The following is a 21,607-nucleotide window of genomic DNA, read 5'->3' as shown; positions in this document are numbered from 1 at the left end:
TATTTACGTTACTCAGTGTGTTTGGATCTTGTCCTGTCAGTCATCACGTTACACATCTGTAGCTAGAACAATCATACTATCATATATATACATGATATTTCATACTTCATTGTCTTTAGTCCCAAATAATATTCTGGGGTCAGAATTCAGCGTTGCTGCATTTCACTGCAGCATTTTAAACCCGCATGAGACATATTGTGGACTGTGGGCATAAAATATTATTCTCAGCAGTTTCACAACCAGTTCATCTGCAACAGGACAGCACCACCTTAACTTTTACTGCATGTAAGAAATCAGGTTATTAGATGAGAGGTTGTAGAAGCCCCACTCAAATAATAAACACAATCCTTATCAAGGTGAGCCACAAAAGTCACTAAATAAAACTGTGATTAACCCTCTGGCGGCTTGCTGCAAAAGCTGTCAGGCTTAAGTTAGGAGCAATGTATAAAGTATTTATGCAGCACTCAACAGTAACCAAGTTACTGTTGAGTGCTGCTAACCAAGTTACTGTTGAGTGATGCATAAAACACAACACAAGAACCATTCCAAACCACTTTAGAACATAGATTAAAATTGAATTAATAAAAGACACCAAAACGACAAAAACCCAACCAGTAGAACCAGAGATATGGGTTTTAGTGAAAATAGCATCAAAAAGCACAAAGCTCAACTCACGGTTATCTAGTTGCGCTGGACCAGGAAAATTTCACAAGTTAAGGTCGGCTGTGATTGAACGTGGGTCGATACAGGGACCAGGTTTGTACCACTGATGTGTTCTGTCTGCTTTGGCAGGGGCTTTGATGAGGACATTGTCTAGCAGGTTGGGTATCGCAGATGGTCTTTGCTGTAGTGCGAAGAGTGGGTTGCCGCTGCAGATACATGTTGGTGGTTGACGCGGGCTGTTGCTGTTGGTGTAAAGAGCAGGTCTCACTGGAGCTTCACATTTGCGTTCATTGTGGACGGTAATTCTGGGTGGAAAGAGGTCACTTTGTGGACATGAGGAACCCAAAACTTCTGTATCTTCACCTTTCATTCAGGAGTACCCACTCATGCCAACCAAGGGTCCATGACTTGGGAGGCATTCTGAGGATCAGCACTAACACCAGCAGAATCCAGTATCAGGGCTCAGGCAGGTCCAGTTGGTGCTAGTCAGCTGGGCTGTTTCAGAGAACCCTCTGGAAGCTTGATGTGTCCCCATAACTCAAACAGATTGTCTTCTGCAAGGTGAAAGATGCTCTGTCTGCTTTAAACGGCTGTGCTGTCCCCAAGGATGGAGCAGGTGGGCAACTGCTCTAGGGACAGAACATTAACTATGACAGAGTGCACTGACCAGTCTCCCCGTCTACCCAGTGAGTGGTGCGCACACAGCAGACCAGGGCTATGTGCCGTATACATAATATGGTCACTGGTGTCTTAACTTAAAGTCACACCAGACCCGCTGTTGCAGGGGCTGCACAAGGGGCAAAATGGAACATAAATTTAAGAGGCCTCTCAAGTAGTCTTCGAAGCACCGGAGTGGTAAAAATATATCCAGAGATTCAAGAAGGAAACTCTGGGGCAGTTGTGGGCACGAGGCAGTTGGAGCTACTTCAAATATCTCTCTTAAAAATTATTTAAACATACTAGAATAAAATGTTTGTGGTCCCATGAGTAATAACCCTCCACCCTTGTATGTTCTTTTTGTGTTCCAAAACTCAACCACAGCTGGAAAGGCTGCTCTCAATTGCTGCTGCTCATAGTAATAATAATAATAATAATAATAATACAAACATAAGAGTCATTATAAAAATAAAGTGTAGGAACAAGGTTGCCAATTATACATTTTCTTGTATTGATCTTGCCAAGATTATGTGGTGCTTAATTTGTGGGCGATCCCTTGCTCCATTCCCTCCTCACCCAGAAAAGCCCCAGTCATTTCAAATATTTTGCTCCTATCCCATTTTTGGGACTTTCATGTAAGCACAAAAATACATAACAGCTTTTAAACTTAAAATTAAAATTAAATGTTCTGATGGAACATCAACACACTTTTCCCTCGTTTCACCTAACCCTACTCCCTAGATATTAGAATCTATCTTCACCCTGTTCCTGTTTCCGCTCGGTGCAAAAGGTCCCTTTTGTGGGCCCTGCCTCACTCTTTTGTGCACTCCTCTTTCTGTTATTTCCATTCTCCCTGATGCCAGTTAGAAACAACTTCCCTGCCTTCTTCAAGTTCAATTGACACCAGACTTCAGCCAAAGCATGGGTGTGTAGTCTCTGAACAGATGACCATCACAAACGTGCATCTCCTGTCTTTTTAAGCATACTGTTCATCTCTGCTTCTTCTGACTTTATCTTTGTCAATTGCTTTCCCTTCCATTTGATTCTTTACATGCAAATATTTGAATTTCTCCCTCCTGCTTCTTATTTAGCTCTAGCATTCTATTTTAACCCCACTCTTTCCTCTGCCTCATCTATCTATTATTCCCTGTTTTGATTTCTTATAATATTGTTTATCTGATTGATACTTCTCACTGTAGACTCCTCACCTTAGAATATATCCTCCCTGTCGTCAGCCTGAATCTGTAATTTTTTCATAGCAGTGTTCTCTGCACTGCTAGTTGGCGTCATGCCGGTCTGTATCGACTCCATACTGCCCCGTAAGAGATAGAGTGGAGCTGCTTACAAGTGCCACCCCTGCACCCTTCTGTCATTTCATTTCTTACCACGCCTTCTGATGTGGTACCTGAGCTTGTCTCTCGACTTTGTTGGTTCCCAGTGATGTCAATCTTTTCTGCAGTGTTTTAGGAAATTATGTATATACTGAAAGCGAAGGGTTCAAATCGTGCCATGACTGCAGGAAGCAGATGTAGGTCACGTATCTGCATAAAGTGTGCCTTTGGTTCTTGGGCTCAGGACACAACTTGACATCATGTGACAAGTGTGCCTTTTTGCACCGGAAGGCGATTTGAGACCAGGAGGCAAGTTGTCTGTCTCCAAACACAAAAAGAAGTCTCACAGATCCTGCGCCAAGTCCCAGTCCCAGTCACCGGATCACACCTGACCGACTCCATTTTTTCTTTTGAAGGCCACCAGTATCTCGAAGTCTGCTTCAAAACACAAGCATAAACAAATGAGCAGGACCCTATGCTGCTGCACAGACTCCAAAGAGAAGATATGAGAGTGCCTAAATGTTAGTCTCTCAGCATTTAGGTTAGAGGCCACAGATCTGATCCCTCAGTTGATTCTGAAGTGCCCCGAGTTTCCCCAATCATTACTGACCCTGCAGCAGATCTAGGCCTTCAAAGAGGTCATGTTGCAGTTTTTCAGTACGCTTCTTCAGGCCTTATGGAATTGCAAGGGCATCCATTTGGGTTACTGCTGACGTGTCCCTCTCAGGTGCTGTCTTTTCCCTTGTAACTTGTTACCAGGCCTGTACTGATTTTGGTTTAGCCTTCTGTTCAGTTCCCATGATCCATGCTGGTACCCGGCACCTCAACACTGCTGGATAATCCAGTGTCAGTACCTATGTTGAACTTCAGCTGAAGTTGGCTCAAGCTCGACCAGTGTTACTCTAAGATGACAGAGGCACAACCTTTTGTCATGCACCAACACTAATCCTGTACCTCTTCCCCATAACAACCGTCATCAGAGGTTCCATTGTCTTTTGGGCTCTGCCTTTGATCCTTTACCTGAGCAGGGTGTACCCTGGGATATTGATGGTGATGATAATGATGACGGTTGGGATGGGATGAAGGTTGGCCTGCCCTCCCTCATTATACTGACGAGGCCTTATACTTTGACTTACGGAAAGCCAGTCGGCTTGATACCTCCCCTGAGACAGAGCTCGACTCATCTCATGGGCTACCAATGGAAGAAAGGGCCTAATTTGCAGTGGTAGTTAGGAGGGCAGCCAAAGTGCCAGAATTACAGCTGTCCTCCATTGAGACTAAACAAATGTTTTTGTGCAAATTCTACAACCTCCACCAGCAGCATCACAGCCCTTACTTTCATTCAATGACACCATCAAAGATATTGTGGTGACTACATGGTCGAAACCATATTCTTATCCACCTGTCAACAGGCAGGTGGCTAACCGTACTAGGTTGGTGTCTGGCCACCTGGATTTTCTCACCAAGCTTCCCAATGCATAGAGCCTTATTGTGCAGGCCCTGACTAGTAAGCTGAATGCTAACTCATTTCCAAACTCTCCTCCTTATAGAGCATTGAAAAGGATTGATACCTTTGGTAAACATATGTTTTCCTCCACCGTCTCTGCGATCTGTAAACGCAGTCTGTCTTTTAAGCTGGTACACACATGACCTGTGGGACATCGCCAATGAGATCTTACCAGCAGTCCAAGAGGACCTTAATTGTTGGCTCGATGATTCATGATGGGCAACAAACAGCCAAGTATGGTATCCAAGTAGGTCTGGATGCAATGAATTCCTTTGGCAGAATGGTTGGTACCAGTGTTGTCCTTCGTAGACATGCCTGGATTCACCAGAAATGCACAGCCTTCACTAATGAATATGCCTTTTAATGGGTCTTGGCTCTTCAGAGAGAAGGTAAACTCAGGTTTGAAACACTTTAAATATAGCAGTGTTACAGTGCGTTTCTAGGGGCTGTTGACCCCTGCTGATCAGTTTGTATTCAATTTATGGAAATTTAGGGGCACTTCCAGAGGGCTGGCATATAGGCAGAAGGCAGCCTTCTGAGACCCTAGGGATGTTTCCGCTAGGCTATATGAGGCACCAGCCTCCCAACTCCTCCTTCCTTGCAACACAGGCCAATTAAAGATTTTAATTTACCCTTAGCCATACCTAACCAATGGGAGGCAGAATCCAGCACATTCTCCTAGATGGGCAATCTATCACATCTGACAAATGGGTCTTGAAAACTGTTCAAAAAGTGTATGCACTGCTTTTTCTCTCCTCGCTGCCCAATAGCCCTCCCATACCAGAACAAATTTGGTTAGAGTATCCATCCTGCCAAAGAGGTGCTTCTGCTGCTTACCAAAGGTGCCATAGAGAGTGTGCAGACTCAGAGAAATGCAGGGGTTGGTGCTCTCACTATTGATTCATCGTGGAAAAGGACTGGAACTTGGGGCCTATTCTTAGCCTTGCCCCTGAATGCCTTCATGCTAAAGGACAACTTCAGATTGCTCATAGTGGCCAAGATGTTATCTTCTCTGGTCCTAAGCTACTTGTGGGTATCCTTGGAATTGCAGGGCGTGTACTTTGATATACCCATCATCCAGTATCCCAGGTTTACCTGCGGTTCAGGGTTGGCCTAGAGCATTTACAGTTTGCAGCTCTCCCCTTCAGCCTTATCAGTACCCCTTAGGTTTTAACGAAAGTGATGGTGATGGTCACTGCTCATCCTCGGAGTTTGGGAGTCTGTGGCTCCTGTACCTCAATGAATGGCTGCTGGAGCCGGGCTTCCCATAGTCAGTTGTTGACACCCTCCTGACAACAGTGGTACTTTTGACCTTCATTGAGTTCCACCCTAAATGAGCCACAGACGCATCTTGCTCCTTTGCAGAGGCTTCCATTCATTGGGGTGATCCTGGACACAATGTAATCCATTGATTTTTCTCCACAGTAGCAAGTGCAGGACATGCAGGCTGTGATCCTGAACTTTTCAGGCTCAGTCCTAGGGAATGATGAAGGTGGTTCTGAGGCTCCTTGGTCTCTTAGATTCATGTATCTTCTTGTCAGACATGTCAGGTGGCACATGCATGCTCTGTAATGGAACTTGAAGTTCCAGTGGGCCTGGCATCAGGGCCTTTCTAACACCATGTATGTCTTGAAGGAGATAGCTTGAGATCTGCAGTGGTTCCTGATCTACTGCAGTTTCTTCAATGGCAGGCCCTTCAATGCCTCATCCCCCTGACCCACAGCTGATAGTGGTGATGAAAGCATCACTGCTAGGCTAGGGGATTGTTAGAGGGAGCTAGAGATCAGAGGTCTCTTGTCCCCAGTGGTGTGCCAGCTCTACATCAATCTACGGGCAATTTCTTTTGCCTCTGAAGGTTTTCCTGCCATCCATCAAGAAGAGACTTGTGCAGGTCTCACAGACAACACATTTGCTATATTGGTATAGCAACAAGCAGCATGGAATGGATCCCTGGGCCCTGTGCCAGGATGGTTTGTGTATCTGAAGGTTGCTTTAAAGCTGGGGCACCTTTCTGGTTGCCAACCACTTTTTAAAATGCCCCTGAGTGCCAGAGTTGATGAACTAAACAGAGGGCTTCTCGCAAATCACAAGTGATATCTGGATCCCAAAATGGTGCAGGATATTTTTCCTCGAGTGTGGGGGGTCCCTTGCTAGATCTATTTGTCACCATTGAATGCTCAGTAACATCAAGAACACTTGCTAGGAGATGTGTTCCAGCTGGAATGGATTTGGGCCTACCCTAAGCCTTCCCTGCACTGTCTCTCCATCCTCCAGATCTAAAAAAGATCAAAGAATACAGGGCCCATGTTAGCCTTTTAGCCCCTGAACTGGGCCAGCAGAACACTTGGGGATGAGCATTTGTCTTTCCACCAGGCTGACACTCCTCAAAGACCGCTGGTCTCACCAACGGGGAAGGGACCCCCACTTGAATCAACACAATCTACACATCCATGTTTGGAGATGAGTGACATCAGTTTTACTACATTTGACCAGCTGTCTTGTAGTGATGGATGTCATCATAGCCCCTAGACCTCATAAATGAAACCCATTTATGCTGGGAGCTGGGACAAATTTGAAACCGGGTGCAATGCCCAAGGCACTGACCCTTTGAAAGCAAAGCTGTCAGATGTTCTTTTGTTTTTTTTGTCTTTAGCCTAGCAGGACCTTGCAGTGAGCACTTTAAAATGTTATTTGTCACCACTGTTGACCTTTCTACATTTGCTGGACCAACCATCCTTGTTCAAATTATCTGTTACAATGAGTTTTATTGATGGCATGATGCAATTTTCCTCCCACCCTGCTTGTGATGCCACAGTGGGACTTTTACTTGGCCTTAACTTTCCTCATATGTGTACACCCTTCACTCTTCTGCATAGTTGCTCGCTGCATCTTCTAACCTTGAAAATTGTCTTCCTCATTGCAATCACATCAGCTCATCTTGTAAGTGAACTAGAGCCACTGTCTGTGCTAGCGCCCTACACCACTTTTTTCTGAACAAATTGGTGCTGAAGAATCTGGCAGCCTTTCTACCAAAAGTCATGACTCCCTTGTGTGCTAAACAGTCCTTCATTCTAGCTGCATATTTTGCCGCCCCATCCTTTGAAAGAGAAGGAGGGGCTACATCGGGTGGAACCTAAAAGTACTAGGGATCATTGTATGGATGTTCAACTTATTTGTGGGATGCTCTGGAGTACAGAAGAGGGCCCTAACAAGGGGTATTGTCCTCTGTACTAGGCAAGAAACATCCCCTGAAGATCTGCAAGCTCATTCTACGAGGGCCAAAGCTGCGACAACTATGTTGGCGCCTGTCCTTGACATCTTTCAGGCTCGCCTTGACAGCCAGGTCTGGCGACAAGGACATTTCACCTGCTTGGCAAGACTTTTTGGTTTGATCCCTCTCCACAGAACTTCCACCTTGGGGATGTAGTGCTCTTTCCTGCCCACCCGCCGAAGCTACTGGCATTGTCCACTGAGAATTTGTCGAGAATTGGTAAAGGCCATCGAACCTAAGTGGCCAGTTGCCAACCAGGCATCATGGGACTCTCTGGACTCATCACAAACAATGCTGAGTGTGTCCAGCACTCAGACTAAAGGACATAAAATTGTCAGCTTGCAGCCAACTGTGGAGCAGTGTTCGCAGGGCAGGAAGCGGTCAGATCGTCCTCACGAAGATATACAAACTCAAATATCAGACTGGCTAGTGCCTTTGGTATCAACAGGGACCTTACAACATGTTCCCAATGCAGTAAAAGAGGACCCTTGACTAAGAATAAAGGTTGGTAGTGGCACTAAATCAGTACACTGGTACTGTGAACCAACTGCAGGTCACAATGCTTCACTTCCTATAACCCTGGAGGAAGACGACTTGGTTGCTACAACTTGATAGAGCATCGGTTCATCAGCAGCTACTTCACGTAACAAAATCGCTGTGTGCGTCAAAGAGGGTGTAACTAATAAAAGGTATTCACAAAATGCAGCTTTTGACATTCCCCCCTCCTTGCCTACTGCAGCAGTAATAGAGCCCAACAGAGAAAATAAGCTGTCAAGTCATTCTAACCCCACAGTACGTCTCACAAGGACAGCCAGACATCCTCATCAGAGGAAGCATTCTGAGGCTGCTGGCTGCAATACCCACATTGAACCATGTCAAACCATTTGACTTACTATCAATCAAATTTCTCCTGCAACCTGACAATTTCCATTTCGAACAAACTCTCTCGACCTGGAGAACTGAGAAGATAGCAGCCCGATTACTCACTGCAAGGCAACAGTTTGAAGCTCGGGGCATAGTGCTTTTTAAGCCTACAATTCTGCAATACCCTTCCCGTTTGCTTATTCCAGTTAGTGTCTCAAGGAACAAGTCAGAGCCAGTGCCAGTATACTCAGTGTTACACAGCGCGTGTGACCCTACAGGACCAAATACTCAACAAAATAAGAGAGACCAAATATACGGGAAAGAGGATGAATGGCACTGGCTGGTGTCAACTCCTTCACTGGGGGCAACTCCATCCCAGAATGAGACATTAACCATCCTCTCTTGGAACATCGCAGGGCTAAAAAATAGAATGGTACCCCTCTCTCAAGATGGGGCAAATGTGAGATAATTGCACTTCAAGAAACCTAGCAAATTCAACTATTGCAGTTGGTAGGCTACATCCCTTATTATGTCGAAGTCAGAAAACCTCATGGACTTGGGAGACCATTGGGTGGCCTAGCGGTACATGTATCAACAGCTCTAGACTTTGCCTCAGAGCAATTACCTTCACATCCTGACTTTGAAATCCTCATGTTCACCAGGCGTCACATGCACCTTTTGAAATTATTATTTCTGTTTAATGTATACGTCAGCCCAAATGTACACCAAAAAACCAGCAACATTGAATAAGATAATCTCCAAGATAAAGTTTATGAATTCCACTGGGGAAATAATTGTAACTATTGATTTTAATTCTAGTCTAATTTTCACCCCGGTGGACAATGACCTCTTGACAATTGAAAATGACGTATGGGCAGTAGATCCGCAGGCAGACCTTAAGAAATGAAAGGATCGCAAGGGTAAAGAATTAGTCAATGGAGTAACAGGGTCTGCTTGTGATTAATGGTGGAACACAGGGTGATATCCCACCCAGGTACACTCACTTCAGTGCAAATTCAAGATCGACAATAAATTATACTGGTCTCTCACTTGGCCTTCTAAAGTATGTACAAAGATATACGGTTAAATATACCACCCACAGTGACCACTCGTACAAAAACTTACAGTTAAGCTTACACTTTCCTAGGCATTTGTCTGCTCTGTCAGAAATCACCCTTTTGGGCACAACCAATCTGAAGCGGCTGCAATGGTCCCACCACTCATTATTGAGAGTGGCTGACATTGCTAAAGACACATTGGGAGCCATACTAGCTTCCAATGGTGCCAGTATTGCTGCCTGGACCTCTTTCTCAGCAAACCTGCTATCCTTCCCGTCTCTTATAAATGCCTTCAAGAAGCAATTGCCCATCAGACCAGTTGGTCTTACAGCTAGGTGCCATGCTCTGAAAAAGGAGCTAAGAAGAACTGTCCAGCACGCAAGCAAATCTTCATCCATAACCCATGCCTGGGAAAAAGTGAAAGCTCTGAGGAAGCAGTATAAGAAACAAGTCTGGGAAGATCATAAAACAAAATAAAGTGCCTTCTGGACAAAACCTCTCTTTGACTCTAATGGATCAAACTCTAGAGCATTCTGGTTATCAGTGAATGGGATCAGCAAGGAACGAACAATAATAAATGGCTCAGGTATATCAGAAGCAGTCTAGGTTGCACATCTGATTAAAATCTTTTCTAATAATCCACAGTCAGTTAATACTAATACTGACTGGGGGTGTAGGTCTAACAATGCCACCTCAGTTAAAAAAAAAGTGAACACTTCTGTCCACTCCAGTGCCACCGGGGATCAGACTGTGCCTGTGCTTAGAACCTATACAGTGGAGGAAGGGGCCAGAGTGATAAAGCGCTAATGTGCGTCAGGACCAAACAGCATTCCCCAGGCCATATACAAACTGGACCCAAAGAAAGCTTCACCTGCTCAGGTCAGATTGGAATTTGGCCTTACAAACCAGTCTTTAGCAAGAAGATATTCCACCATCAAACCATAGCACAGTGTGAGGTCAAATCATGAACACAAATTAATCAATGCCCTTTGGCATTAGAAGACGATCCCAAATCAACATATAGAGAATACTTGTTGGCTTCATTGGTTACAACAAATAATTCAGATTTATGGAACCTGAAATTAATCCATTCGACCTTTTGTCAAGCACTAAGTAAAGTCACAAAAACACATTCACTTTTGACTGATAAGCAAGTTCTAACTGGTCGTTCGCACGCATGGATGGTTCTTCATTCTCATAATAGTCTGAAACGGGCAGCATGCCTTTATGAGCATATTTAAAAAGGATGTTGCTAGCCAGTCGCCTAGGTGTATTACCTTTTCTGGCCAACCTTCTAACATACAAGTATACTGGTTCCGGTTTATGCTGGCTCTGCAGTGCCTTTACAGAAGATATTGTTCATCTTGTCAGTATATGCCCCCTTTTAAAGAACACTGAGATGCGCTGCTAAAAAAGGCCTTTAACGATCGTGGGCTCAGAACCTGTAGAGTGGCAATAATGAAAGTTCTCAACCCAACTGACCCCCAGATTAATAGCAAAATTATGACATTTTTGAGCTTTCATGATCATCTCCTGAACAAATTGTCTACCGGCAGGAAATAACACTCACGGCTTGTGGTTTTAAGGACAGCGTGAGTTATTTACCAACACAGACGAAATAGAGGGAGATACCACCCAGATAGGACCTTTGACCGAGGAATGCATTCACTTTTGGCACTAACTAAGCAATAATGATGATATTTTAGCACCATCCAGGAATTCGCAAAGTTTGTAGTAGAAAACTTTCAAGCAACCACCCTTAGTAATTTTAAGTGATGTTTTCCTGTTTGCATTTGACAATATTGTTTTGGTTTTAATTAACTGAAAAAAATAAAGTTTATTATATTGTATTGTAGTGCTTTGGTATCTATTCTAAGCTGAGGAATCTGCAGTTAGAAGTATCTACTAGAAAAAACATGTTTCTTGTGTCTGGTAATGCTCCTTCTAGTGTTAGTCTATCTGACTGTAGTTACCTCACTTCCCTCTCACCTCCCCATTCCGTTGAGTGGCCTCTATTTAACATTTAAAATGGTCCAGAGGTAGTGAGTATTCAGCCCAGTGTTACGGACAATGGCCCATGCTCTGCATCTGAGGGCACGGATAGGCAAAAGACCTGCAGATCAATCTGGTACCTGGAGGATATCCTGAGGTGAGGTATCTTTGTGTAGCTAGCATATCCACCTGAAAAAGCATTCTCAAAGGTAAGTCAATTAATCAAACAATTAAACATTACTTGTATAGAGCGGTTTATCATCCATGAGGTTAGCCTGGTGCTGGGTTACTGGGTCTAGTCAAAGAAACAGGTATTGAGTCTCTTTCTGAGCTCTGTCAGCGAGGGTGATGTTTGGAGGTGGAGGGCTTAGGCTTTCCAGGTCTTGGCGGTTCAGAGGGAGAAGGAACGTCCTGTGCTGTGGCTACGGCCGTTGCGCGGTGCCAGGGTGAGTGAGGCAGAGTGCAGGTTTCTTGATGGCTGGTGGAAGTTCAGGCGGTGGTTGATGTATGCTGGTCCTTGACCGTGGATGGCTTTGTAGACGTGTATCAGAAGTTTGAATTGGCATCTTTTCTAAGTGGGGAATCAATGAAGGTTTCTCAGGTGTCTTGTGATGTGGGTGTGTTTGGGCAGGTCGAGGATCAATCTGGCCACTGAATTTTGTATCGTCTGGAGCTTTCTTTTGAGTTTGATGGTGGTTCCTGCGTACGGTGCATTGCTGGTGATTAAGGCTTGTGTGGCTGTTTTTCTGGTACTCGTGGGAGCCATTTGAAAATTCTTCAAAGCATGATGAGTGTGTGGAAGCAGGCCAAGGAGACTGTGTTGATATGTCACTTCATGGTGAGTTTGCTGTCCAGGATGATGCCAAGGTTTTAAGCATGGTCTTTTGGTGTGGGCGTGGGTCTGAGTTCAGCGAGCCACTAGGTGTCATTCCAAAGAGAGGTATGGTTGCCAAAGATCAGCACTTTGGTCTTGTCCATGTTGAGCATCAGTCAGTTGACCTTCACCCAGGCTGCAGCATTCTTCATGCAGTTAAGGAAATTGGTCTTTATTGTCGTGGGGGGTCTGCTGAGAGCCAGAGTGTAAGCTGGGTGTTGGCATAGAATATGATGTTGATGTCGTGGTTTCTGACGAGGTCTGCCAAGGGCATCATGTAGATGTTGAAGAGGGTGGGGCTGCGGGGTAAGCCTTGGGGGATGCTGCATATGGTGCTGTTTGGTTGCGAGGTGAAGGGAGGGAGATGGGTTCTCTGCATGCGTCCTGTGAGGAATGATGCAATCCATCTGAGTGAGTCTTCTCTTATTCCGATCTGGTGCAGTCTCTTGATAAGCATGTTGTGGGAGACGATGTTGAAGACTGCGGAGAGGTCTAGGAGGATCAAGTCAGACGATTCTCCTCTGTCAAGTAGGGTGCTGATGTCATCTGTGGCGGCAATCAGGATGGTCAGTCTTATGTGCTCTGGTTGGCTCGGAATCCTGATTGGGAGGGTCAAGCAGGTTGTTTCTCTCCAGGTGTTTCATGAGATGACGGTTGATGGCCTTCTCCAGACTTTTGTGGGGAATGGAGCAGCGAGGTGGGGTGATAGCTCTGGAGGTCGCTGGGCTCTGCGGAGTGTTTCTTGAGGAGAGGTCTGATCTCTGTGTGTTTCTATGCGTCAGGAAAAGTGGCTGTGGTAATGGATGCGTTGAGGATGGTGGTGAGGTGGATGCTGATCTCGTTGCTTCCTAGGTTAAAGAGGTAGTGAGGGCATGGATCGGTGTGCACTCCGGAGTGGATGGAGCTTATTTAGGCAGTGGTGTCCGGTGTGGCTCTTCATCCTTTGTTAATCTTCTGCGTTCTTTCATCTTCTTTACACATCCTCTTTTCTCTCTTGGCTGCATCTAGGTGTCCTAAACCACAACTCATCCCTCCCAGTGGCCACAGTTCTCCTGTGCGGCGGGGCAAGGGATGAGGCAAGTTTGCATCTCAACACTACATCTAATGCACATGTCTGTTGCAAAGACTCTCCTAGGAGAAATCTAGGAGACACTGAATCTCTGTTCTTTACTTACTTTAAAGGAACCACCGTTTTTGGGTCCGGCCACGTTTTGTCCAGTTTTTTTAATGACTTAAAAGGACCACCTTTTTAGTAAATATTTATCTGCCAGGCAAATATATTTAATTAAATGTTTAATTGGACCAGATTTGTATTGTCAGGGACCTTCACAGATTAGAAAGGGAGAGCATTAAGGCCATCACAAACCCTCACACTGGTTGTAAAGTGTCTACTGACCTAAATTAAAAGTATTGCAAGCACAACCCCAACAGTATATAACTATATTAAAAGCTATCCTGTTTTATTTGTCAGTACATGGTTTAAATGTACTTTTACCAACTTGGCATTCCTCAGAGTGTCTCCATTGCTCACTGATTGGTGCAGTGCCCCAGACCATTTGATTAAAGGTGAAGTCTGTGATGCTGTAGCAAAGTTAGGCTGCATAGATCACCAAATTTCATTTTCAAATTTGTAATGGGGTTAGATATATCTTATGCAAAAAAATTAAATCTGTCAATGTAAGGCTGACCCGTTGCGTCTTCTATTCAATGGGAAAACGTTTTTAAATTCCATGTTTTTAACTGGGGGTAACAGGTTCTGTTTTGCATTCTATCTGTATTTCTTGTCTTTGCTGTCTGGGAGGAATATTCAACACTGTAGTCCAAATTCAGTAGTGTGTTTTTTTTGACAGCATGAAAACGGTTTATTACTGTAATTAGCTTTGGTGCTCACCCTCATCGGTTTCCAAGTGCAAACACAGTATCAGTCAGAAACTTGGGAAATACACCATCTTTTAAAATATTCCTAGGGCCAATCATTTGCTCACCCACCTTATGTGTAATTTTAAATGAATAAGACGTTCACTTACTAGGTTCTGGGTTTTTATAAAATAAAATCTACTCAGATTTAAGTACAAATAGTACATTTGGGCGCGATTAACCCAAAGATTGCGATGGTTGCCCTTATCAAGGATCCCTTAGTGAAGTCACCCCTAAGCTTTAAATATCCTGCATCAGCTGACTTGAATCGATTCCTGACAGCTATATGGGAGCACATGGGCGATGCTGCCTCAAGCTGCACTATCCTTTCACCCCGGATGCCATTGAATGTGGCTTTGATGCCTGCCTACATTCAGTGAGCTGGATCAACATGGCACCTCCTGCATAAGTGATGACTGTGTGCTTAGCCTGCTAGTGAGGGGTGCACTCCCCTAGTTTGTAGCTAGGTCTGGTCTGTTGTCCATGTTGGACTGCTGCTGCTAAGGTGAGGTCAGTAGACCCACATCAGCAAAGACCTTTCCTGTTTTGTGCTGGGCTGCCCTGGTTCCAGGGAGCAGTCAGGCCGGCGTGCCCCGTAATAATGTTAGCTGCAGGGCTGGACCAGAGGACGGCTTGACAGAATCAAAGAGCTGCTGACCTTCATGGTCACCCAGGGGAGAAGGTGATTGCTTCTCATGATTACTGTGAAAGAGAGGTGAGGAGTGAAGCAGAAATCCCCACAAGCGTCCCTCCCCCTCTCCACACCCTTCCAATACCATGTAGATGCTGGCCATATGCTTCAATAACACAAGGCTCTTGTTTCACAACATAATATTTAATTGGACCAGCCTGATATGCTGGCACAGAAAAGAGCCCACCAATTAGTTAGAATACTACTGAGTGGATGCAAGAGTGAGAGAAACATAGGGGGTGTGGGCATTAATCCCCGGGTCCCCATCCCTGCCCTCTCCTCCTTATGTGAAACACATAATTTTTGGCCATGTAATGAGAGAATATATGAATATTGGTACAAACAGTAATGCTGGCTTGAGATACTGTGAGATGATTGTTGAGAAGTGATTGCATACTTTCTCCAACACCATAGAATCTCTGCAGTATAAAAGGTACTGGGAGTCTGCAGTAATAGGTCACAGAGCCAAAGCAATTAAAAGGAGGGAATCTCCATTGTGCAGATGACAATATAAACCCATTGCAGTTATCTGTGTTGAACAGAGCCACAAGAGGCTCTGGTACAAAAGTATCTATGCATGTCAAAAGCGAAGATCAATCATGCCTACAAAAAGAAAATCTTGGTGCTGTGAAAGAGACTAACATTGACAACTTTGATAAGATACCACAAGCTATCTTAGGCATTAGAGCTACATTGGAAAATTGACTTAGTCCTCTTGGAAATGGGCTTATTTAGGTTGGACAACAAGACGTTGGCAGACATGGTGGCAGAGATGGAGACCACAATGACCACTGTGTGCCCTTCATTGTCAGCCATGCCTTGAAGGGTTGAGGACCTTATAGAATCCGGACACACATTACAAGAACGAGTGGAAGATATGGAAGGCCGCTCATGACAAAAAAATACTTGCTTAGTGGTAGTGATCGAGAGACCTGAAGGCCATTGTAGTGACCTGTATTTGGACCAATATCTGATGGAGATGGTTTTCCCAGTTGTCATTTAATATTCTTTGCAGTGGAATGAGCACACAGTGTGCATGCCCGGCCTCTGTCACCTAGTGCAGTACCTTACCTGATAGTTACACAACTTTTAAATTTTCACTACTGAGACTATATTGTTCTTGTCGCCAGTAAGCATGGGCCTTGGGAGATTGAGGGTGCTAAGGATCACATAATTATAGACTATGCATCTAAAGTACTTTATTCTAGTTTCCTGGTGGCCAAGAGATAATTGTGGCAATCTGAATTTGAATACAAAGAGATTCCTTTCTTTATAGATCCAGAGGAAGTGCGGAAATAATCAATGATGTTATCAAAGAAGTCATGAGTGCCGTAATTTGTGAGGTAATTAGCAGCGCATGGTAGGGGTTGAGGTATAGTTACCTTAGGGCATGAGTTACAGTTACTTGAGGTAACTCTAACTATAACTGATGAATTACTGTGTTTTTTTCTTTTAAAATGTGACCCTAACTATAACGTCCCTATAACCTTTGGTTTCTCAAGTGAATCTCTGTTGAAAAAAAATTACATTTCCTATCTATAACATCCCTGTAATTGGGAGGGGTGCGGGGGAAGCCTCAAGGCCCCCACGTTCCCACTAGCTCTCGTCTCCTGCGGGAGCCAGCATTGCTCCTGCATGCAGGAAGCTGCTGCACATAGCAGCTCCCGGCGTACGGGAGCAACGTTGTCATCTCTTTTCCTGCCTGCATGTTAGCGGGCACAGAAAGAGATAAAAACTCTGCTTTCAGCAAATGAGAGCAGTTTGACAGCTCTCGCTTGCTGAAAGCGGAGGTTTTGCTTTTGCTTGGCGGGACCACCACCTCTAAGGGGCAAATGCAATATAAGGAGAGGGGGGCCTCCGAGCGTCATTTATGGCTCTGGGGCCCGCCACTGCTACCTCCCGAGGTGTCCATCCTCGGGAGGTAGCTGTTTGCTTTTGCTTGGTGGGAGCTGATAGCTCCCAAAAATAAACATAACTCCACTTTCAGAAAGTGGGACCTGTCCAAATATCTGTGCAGGAAAAGAGATGAAAATATTGCTCCCACAAGCAGGGAGCTGCTATTTAAAGCAGCTCCCTGCTTGCAGGAGTGATGCCAACTCCCGCAGGAGCCGGCGGGACTGTGGGGGCCTTCAGGCTCCCCCCAGGGTCCTCATAGGTTTACACTGGGTGCCCTGTGCACCCACTAATATGTGACCTGGCACTGGGGGATGTGGTCTCCTGGGTCAAAATCAGTCTAGGAGGGGGGGACCATGTGGGCCTCCTCCCTTTTGAATAAAAGTATTTGGCCCCAGGGAGGTGATTGTCCCTAGGGTCTGTGGGGGGTCCTTGTGGCACACCCCCATAAGTATTTTATGAAGTAGCCCTGGAGAGGTGGTGGTCCCGGGTGATAGTGGGGGGGGGGGATTGTTGCAGCCTCCCTCATAAATATTTTATGAAGCAGCCCTGGGAAGGTGGTGTTCCCTGGGGACCGGGGGGTTGCCCGTGTGCCCCCCCCCCATATATTTTTTTAATGTTGTCCTGGAGAGGTGATGGTCTACAGACTTGAGGGTGGGGAGATTGCGGGCCCCCTCCCAAGTTTTTCAAATATGAAACCCCGTGGAAGATGGTGGTCTCTGGAGGTGGGCCGCGTAGCTCCCCCCCCATATCTTTTTTTTAGTGTTGTCCCGGGAAGGTGGTGGTCCCTGAGGTGCCCGTTCTTCCCCCCGTAAATATACATTAAATGTTGCCCTCTTTAAGCTCCTAACCCCTTTGGCCATGTGTGGCCCAGGGTTTGTAGCTTAAAGAGGGTCGACCACAGGCCTTGGCCATAGGGCAGGCACTGTGGCCAACTCCCAGTGCACTCGGCTGAAAGCCATCTGTGGCATGGGATTGCCCATGCGCGGCTGCTGTTGGCTTAACGTTTAGTAATTCAAATTACTTTAAAGTAAAAGAAACATAGAAATTCACTGAAAAAAATCAAAGGATACAGGGACCTTATAGTTAGGAAATAGAATTAAAAAGAACATAGAAATAACACGTTATGGTTAGGCTATCATTTTAAATAAATAAAACCATAGAAATTCAGCAGTTATAGTTATTTTTTTCAAGTAACTAAAGTCGTGCCCTAAGATAACTATAACTTGCGCCCTTGCCATGCACTGCTAATTACCCCACATATTGCAACACTCATGACATGATAGTGATAATTTCAATGTAACATTTGCAATAAAAGTATTGAGAAAAAAACAGTGAATGGCTAAGTGCGAGTTATACTTACCTTAGGGTACGAGTTATAATTACTTGAAATAACTATAACTGCTGAATTTCTATGGTTTTGTATGTTTAAAATGTGAGCCTAACTATAACAAACTATAACATCCCTGTAACCAGTGCTTTAAATGGGCCGGTACTCTCCGGTACTGAGTACCGGCACTTTTTCATTTTGAGAGGGAGAGTACCGGCATATCTCAAGAAAAATGTAATACTTCTAATTGGAGAGTACCGGCACTTCTCAGAAACAAGCAGGTACTCTATTGCAGAGTACCTGCACTTCTATTTTTCCATTTAAAGCACTGCCTGTAACCTGTGGTTCTTTCTGTGTGTGTGGCGCTTTACAGTACAAGTCCTGGAAGCCATACACTTAGAAAACGTTTGTGAACAGTATTTTAGCATAAGCAAATATGGATATGTATATTTGCTCATAGGAAAACCTCCTGAATCTTTGCAACTTAACTTCACTTTACCTACAACTCATTTTTTCCCACCCTGGAGAAAGTTTTACTCCTGTCTTTTTCTGAAGTAAATGTCCAACCTTTCCGAATAGAGAAAAGATTAGAGAAGAGTTGGTGAAAATCTTTAAAAGGGCATTCTAGCCCTGGAGCTACTGCTTCCCTCTACTTCCCGCTCCAAAATGTCAATTTGAGATAAGGTGACAAAATTATAGCATTGCTAGTGTCCAAACAGTTCTTTAATACGATATCTGCCTTAATCAGAGAGGCTATTATTAGAGCTCTGATATAAAGAGAATGCTATCATAATTTGTCACCTTACTGCATGGCAATACAGGAACAAGGGGATTTTTACAGGAAAAGTCGCTTCATGCAGCATCCTACTCAAGGGAAAGTAAATATTTTATATTACACGGATATGTTGGAACAAAATTGTTATGGAACTGCATTTAAGGTTTGTTTACGTTTATAACACAAAATGCTTTGCTCATATCCAAACTTCTCACGAGCAGACAGCAGAACACATAGCAATTGCTTACAACAAAAGCATATATTGCCATAGTCATTCATGTGCAACAATGTGCTATACAAATAAAGATCAATAAAGAACAATATTAAAAAGGAAAAAATACAAATAATACAGTTTATCAGCTTTGTAATGGCCCTGAATTGGTGTAGCTTTCCAAATATTGTTAAAAGAATTAGACTTGAGAAAGACATTCCTTCATGATTGTTTACCTGTCGCACGCAATTGGACCAATACTTGTGTTAAATGGCCACCTCAGATTCTTTTCAAAGTTCTCCTGAAATCACTTGCCGTTTCCAAGAGATAGCACTCTCCCTCATGGTGTGATGAAATCTTGCTGCACATAATTGATTGTCCAAATGAGTTTACCACCTGTGGATGAAAAGATTAATGTGATTTGCAAAAGCCAAATGTCAAAAAAGTCAACTCGCCTTCTCTGAATGATGGTTTTGGCAAATATTATTTTGGGTTCTGCATTTATGTCATTCATTCTTTCGTTGGTAGAATATTTGGGGTGATATTCGGAATTTGTCCCTTCTAATAATGGTTTTGAGGATTTTGTTACAGACCGGAGTCTGTTTTGTTTGTGAATTGGAAGTAGTAGGCAAATTGAGGGTAAATGATATTTTGTTGATGACAGTTAGATGCATTCTAAGTTTTTTTGGGTGAGCCAGAGGTCTCACCAAGATGAGTATGTACTAACTTGATTAATGGGGCTTCACATTGTCTGGTGGAGTGGTATGTGTGTGAAGTATTGGGTGGCGTTGCAGGGTGCTAATACCAATCTACTTGCTTATCTTGGCTCTTTGAGTGGAGTGTTATGAATTTTCTTTAGACGTGCTGTTATCCGATTGTGAGTGTTGGTGGTCTGATTGAATGCTGTTGTGGATATTATGAGATCCGTGTCGGATTGAATGCTGTTGTGGAATCATGAGATCCCCCTAAGTTGTATATCTGCAGGGGTGTAGCTGCGTAAAGTGTTTTGTCTAATATGTCGTATTAGAAGTGCATGAGAGTTGTTACTTAGCTGAAAATGCTTATGGGAGCATGTTAACATCAAACTATGGAACAACATTTGTACTGAGGTCTGTAGAATGTGGCATTGTGCTCATATTGAGTTCCGATTGCGCTGTTGGGCTAGCCTGTGGACCTGTTAACATAATGATACAGGGAATTCAGTGCTGTAATAGTATAAATTAAGATAAATCAAAATCTTACACACAAGTTGATTAACTTATATTCTCCTATATTTCTATCTTCCCTGCAGGTCAGCAGATGCGAAAAGTTTGGTTATGGAGTAATGGTTACACAGGTGGCCGCCACGTCTCCCGGTGCTGTTGCTCTGCAGAGCTCAGGTATTATAAGATGTAGAATAATCACGTGAAACAATTACACTTCTGTGGCAGAGTTTAGATAAGTGAGTTTTAAAAATGCACTTGAATCCATTGCCTTATTGTACATCCTCTCATTAGAGATGATTATTTGTGTCACATGAATTGAAAAATATTGATTTAGGAAGCCCTTTTTTGAATTATTTTGGAAGGAAGGACAGCATCAGCCGTGTCAGAAAGATCTAGAATGCCTACCTGTATTGAAGGAGGCTATGTAAAGTTCTTAGGAGGAGACTTGAGGTCACACCTTTCTGATCGATACTTTAAACCACAGATTCCTCTCCTTTAGAATATTCCCAGGTGCCAAACCAGATCCAAAACCTGTTACACAGCACTGTTCCTCACGTCAGTATGTGGCGCCATGCCCCTGTGTTTGACTTAGTTCTGTCTGTCAGGGATTAATGGAGCCCATGCATTAGTTCCTTTCTTTCAGCTCCTTTGAACGTGGATCTGAGGATTCCATTCCCCCTTTTCCTCATTGGTTTGGCAAGACTTTTTCTTCTAAAATTTCTACCAGTGTGCAAAGAAATTTATAAAATTTGAACCATGACGGGACTCTTGCAAACTAATGTCTGTGACCAGCACACTGAAGGTTTGCCTTTGGCATCTAGTCTTAGCATACACCTCCAGGATATGTGAGAAATGTGCCCTCATGAATCTGAGGGCGATCTGGGAATGTGAAGTGAAGATGAACGCTGAAGAATGCTGGAAGAATCTGTGCAAGTCCCGCTTGAAGATGAGAGAGCATGTACTCGTTCCCTCTGCAGAGGTCATTTTTTGTGAGAGGTCCTTGTCTTTGGGTAAGTCTGAATTGAAGTGGAACATGCAACACAAAAAATCCAATTGAGACTAGTTCCCATCCCACCACTTTCTATCTTCAGAGAAGTTGCAAGAAGGTCACTGTGCCACTCATTCTAGCTCCCAATCTACTATGGAGCCGATTCCATAGTTGAGCCTGATGCACTCAGAGTTCCCTCGATCATCGGCTACACCACAGCAAATCAAGGCTTTTAGGGATGCCGTGTTTCACACGTTTGGCACTCTTTCATTGCCTTTTGGCCTGCCTTTGGGCCTTAACAATCCAAAGGGTCCTTCAGGTCTTGATACCACTGTCAGTTCCGTCCTTGTCACCATCTGTGCCTCTCGAATCTGCTTTTG

The 21,607-nt window shown here is 44.2% G+C and overlaps 1 protein-coding gene across 3 annotated transcripts in view; it reads left to right on the top strand.

Annotated features, from left to right (window-relative positions):
• TBC1D32 (TBC1 domain family member 32) overlaps positions 1 to 21,607 on the top strand; it is an 804,546-nt gene that overhangs the window by 308,641 nt on the left and 474,298 nt on the right. For all 3 annotated transcript variants that reach the window (XM_069235394.1, XM_069235395.1, XM_069235396.1), the window contains one exon: positions 20,326 to 20,413. In XM_069235394.1, the coding sequence (XP_069091495.1) occupies positions 20,326 to 20,413 (88 nt within the window). The remainder of the gene's footprint in view (positions 1 to 20,325; positions 20,414 to 21,607) is intronic.

Source organism: Pleurodeles waltl, chromosome 5, assembly GCF_031143425.1.
Source record: "Pleurodeles waltl isolate 20211129_DDA chromosome 5, aPleWal1.hap1.20221129, whole genome shotgun sequence".
NCBI lineage: Eukaryota > Metazoa > Chordata > Amphibia > Caudata > Salamandridae > Pleurodeles > Pleurodeles waltl.
Note: the sequence above shows the minus strand (reverse complement) of the source record. Positions and strands in the feature narration are given on the sequence as shown.